Source organism: Myotis brandtii, unplaced genomic scaffold (assembly GCF_000412655.1).
Source record: "Myotis brandtii unplaced genomic scaffold, ASM41265v1 scaffold303, whole genome shotgun sequence".
Lineage (NCBI taxonomy): Eukaryota > Metazoa > Chordata > Mammalia > Chiroptera > Vespertilionidae > Myotis > Myotis brandtii.
In genome coordinates, this window is record NW_005361573.1 from 1,319,035 (window position 1) to 1,322,044 (window position 3,010).

Below are 3,010 nucleotides of genomic sequence, written 5' to 3' on the forward strand. Positions count from 1 at the left end.
CCACCCCCCGCCCCAGGCCCTCACCACCCCATCGTCTGTGTCCATGGGCCATGCATATATGCATATAAGGTCCTTGGTTGATTACCTTCCACCCACCCACATTTCTTCTTATTGTGCATTACTGAAGAAGTTTGGGGGGAGGATAGAGCTTGTAATCCTTGTCGTGTAGTAAGTTTGTTCTTTTAGAAGCAGTTCCCTCTGCTGTGGCTACAGCAGGGCATTCCCTTGACCTAGAGCCTTTCACCGCCCTGGCTCCGTTTGCAATCCTGGCATTTAATTCTTAGGCTGTTTGCACGCATTCATTTTCTCTTACATAGATAATTCAGTTTCATAGGAATTGTACATTTGTAGGACCCCATTATCAGCTCATCGAGGGATATTTTCAGTTCATAAGCTGATGATAAGGAAGATTCTCTAAACTTCCTTTTCTCACAGGGATCTTGAATTCTTGTGGGATTCGATATCAGCCAGCTCCCCCCACGCTCACCATTTTTCCCAACGTGGTGTCTAAGAACCCTCAGAGGAACACATTTGTTCAGATCTTTTTTAGCGAATGCACGTTACTATAATGTCCTTAGTTATGTTTCTAGGTTACTGTTGAATACATGTTGTGTTAAATTTGCGTTGTGATGTTATATAACGTAGAGGTTGGTTATGGTTGATAGTTGTTGAAAACCATGTTGTTTTTGATTTTTAAAAGCCATTCTCGAAGCAAGCTGTGGACCACGTGCAGTATCTTCTGTCCAAGAAACAAGTGACGTCCGCGCTCTTCCAGGTGAGGCGAAAGCGTTTCGCAGTGAGAGCATCTGCTTTGCTTAGCAGTTGGACTTGGTGGCATTTTCTTCCCATGTGTGTAGCCAGCGGAGGACCTGACATGTCAGGCTGTTCTTATCTGGAGCAGCTGAAGTTTAATATTGCTTGTCTCCTCATTGAAATGTACTTTTTTTGTGTTGTTGTTAATCCGCACCCGAGGATATTTTTTCCATTGATTTTAGAGAGTAGAAGGGAGGGAGGGAGGAAGAGGAAAAGAAAGAAACATTGATGTGAGAGAGACACATCGATTGATTGTCTCCCGCATGTGCCCCGAACGGAATTTCTCTCCTTTCCTTTCAGTCTCCCACATGTGCCCCGAACGGAATTTCTCTCCTTTCCTTTCAGCCATACATAGAAGAAATCTGTGAAAGTCTTCGAGGCAACATTTTTCAAAAATTTATGGAAAGGTATGAAACTCTCCCCATATATATGTGTTTGTGTGTGTGTGTGTACATATATACATATATAAATCTTTTACTGTGATATTTGACATGTAACATTATAGTATTAGAATAATATATATATATACACTAATAAAAGAGAAACATGCAAATTGGTGTCACTCTGCTGCACCCACCAGCCAATCAGAGCAACTATGCAAATTAACCCAATAAAGATGGCGATTAATTTGTATACGCAGGCGTGGAGCGAAGACTGAAGACTGAAGAGGCTTGGCTTCTCCGCTGCGGCCGGACCAAAGACCTGGGTCCCGGGTGCCGGAGGAAAACCGGTGCCAGCAGCCAGGGAAAGGAAGGCCTATTGCACGAATCTTTGTGCAACAGACTTCTAGACTATATATATATACACACACACACACACACACACACACACACACACATAAATAAAATCTTGTACTGTGCAGGTGTACCCCACTTAACCCAATAAATGCTGTCCTTAAAATGCATGTTAATTTATTCATTCACCAAGTATTTATTGACCATGAACTATGTACCAGGCTTTGTGTTAGCCTATTTCCTTGATACTTCACATTATAATTTTGATTTGCCAGGAGGGGACAAAATAAAATAAAAACTTAACTTGTACTTCGTAAGAGCTCCCCACCCCCTTGCAACTTTGAGTTCTTCAGCCTCAAAGTGGTCTAATGTTTAAAGAGGCTGGGGAACCTTGATACTCAAAGCTTCTTACTGGGACACCTTTCCTAACGCAATCACACGGCTTTCCTCGCCTAATTCATTTGTTTGGACTTTGAAATCGTGTCCCCCAAAATGGGACAAGCTCGTGCCTGGTTCTAATAGAATTTGAAGGGTGCAGGCAAGTGATGTCTGTGATCGTATGTATCATTAACATACCTACTAGATGTGTCCCTTGAGCCATGTACAGGTCTGACACACTTCAGTGGCGTCTCTAAAGCACTCAGCTCCGGGCAGCCAGTCCTTCCGTGCGGGGAGTATGTTTGTCTGTGGTCACGCACCGCTGGAGTCTGGCTTTCTAACCCGCATCCCCACGCGCTCTGGCTGTGCCTTTCTCCGCACACCCGGCTGCGATCCAGACAATCGCCGTGATGATGTGCCCGCTGCTGGGCCGCCTGCAGCTGGGCCGTGATTGCCCTTTAAGAACAAATGCTGCTTCATGGCAGCGTTGCTCTCCACATGTTCCAGGGATTTAGAAAAGAAACAAGCTTGTGTTGTGGTTCCACTGGAGTTCAAGGGATAATTTTATCCTGGAGCGGAGTCAAGAGTTTGGGAAACGAATATGCATACAAATGATTACACTGTTCTGGGTGGGAGCAGGAACTTGGCCAAAAAGCAGCAGCAGCAGCAAACCGAATGGATAGGCTGCCGGCTCAGGGCTGACTCCACTGCCGTGTGTCCTCAGGGCTGACCTTTCCCACCTCGGGGTCAGCCCAGCTGCTCTGGGATCCTTGGGGTGCAGGGGAGAGATGGGGGTGATCATTTCAATTGGGGAAGAAGCTCAACCTGCATGTGGTTTTCAAAATCCGACTGAATCGGTCACCCTGACTGCATTTTAGGCGAGCATTTAGAAATTCTGGATTTCCTGAACCATTTACTACTTTGTATAAATGCATTATTTTTTTAAGTCAATTAGTTTATTGTTACACCTTTTTGGGTGCTTTTTTTAATGTTAATACATTCTCAAATGAAAAAAAAAAATCCATCTCAGACCAAGCATTTGGTGGTTTGTAATGTGCTAAACCCCCCTCCCCCCAACACCCCCT

The 3,010-nt window shown here is 44.7% G+C and overlaps 1 protein-coding gene across 1 annotated transcript in view; it reads left to right on the forward strand.

The window, feature by feature from the left end:
- ADRBK2 (adrenergic, beta, receptor kinase 2) overlaps positions 1 to 3,010 on the forward strand; it is a 70,519-nt gene that overhangs the window by 32,409 nt on the left and 35,100 nt on the right. The window contains exons 6-7 of the mRNA XM_014542423.1: positions 701 to 775; positions 1,159 to 1,220. Of these exons, the coding sequence (XP_014397909.1) occupies positions 701 to 775; positions 1,159 to 1,220 (137 nt within the window). The remainder of the gene's footprint in view (positions 1 to 700; positions 776 to 1,158; positions 1,221 to 3,010) is intronic.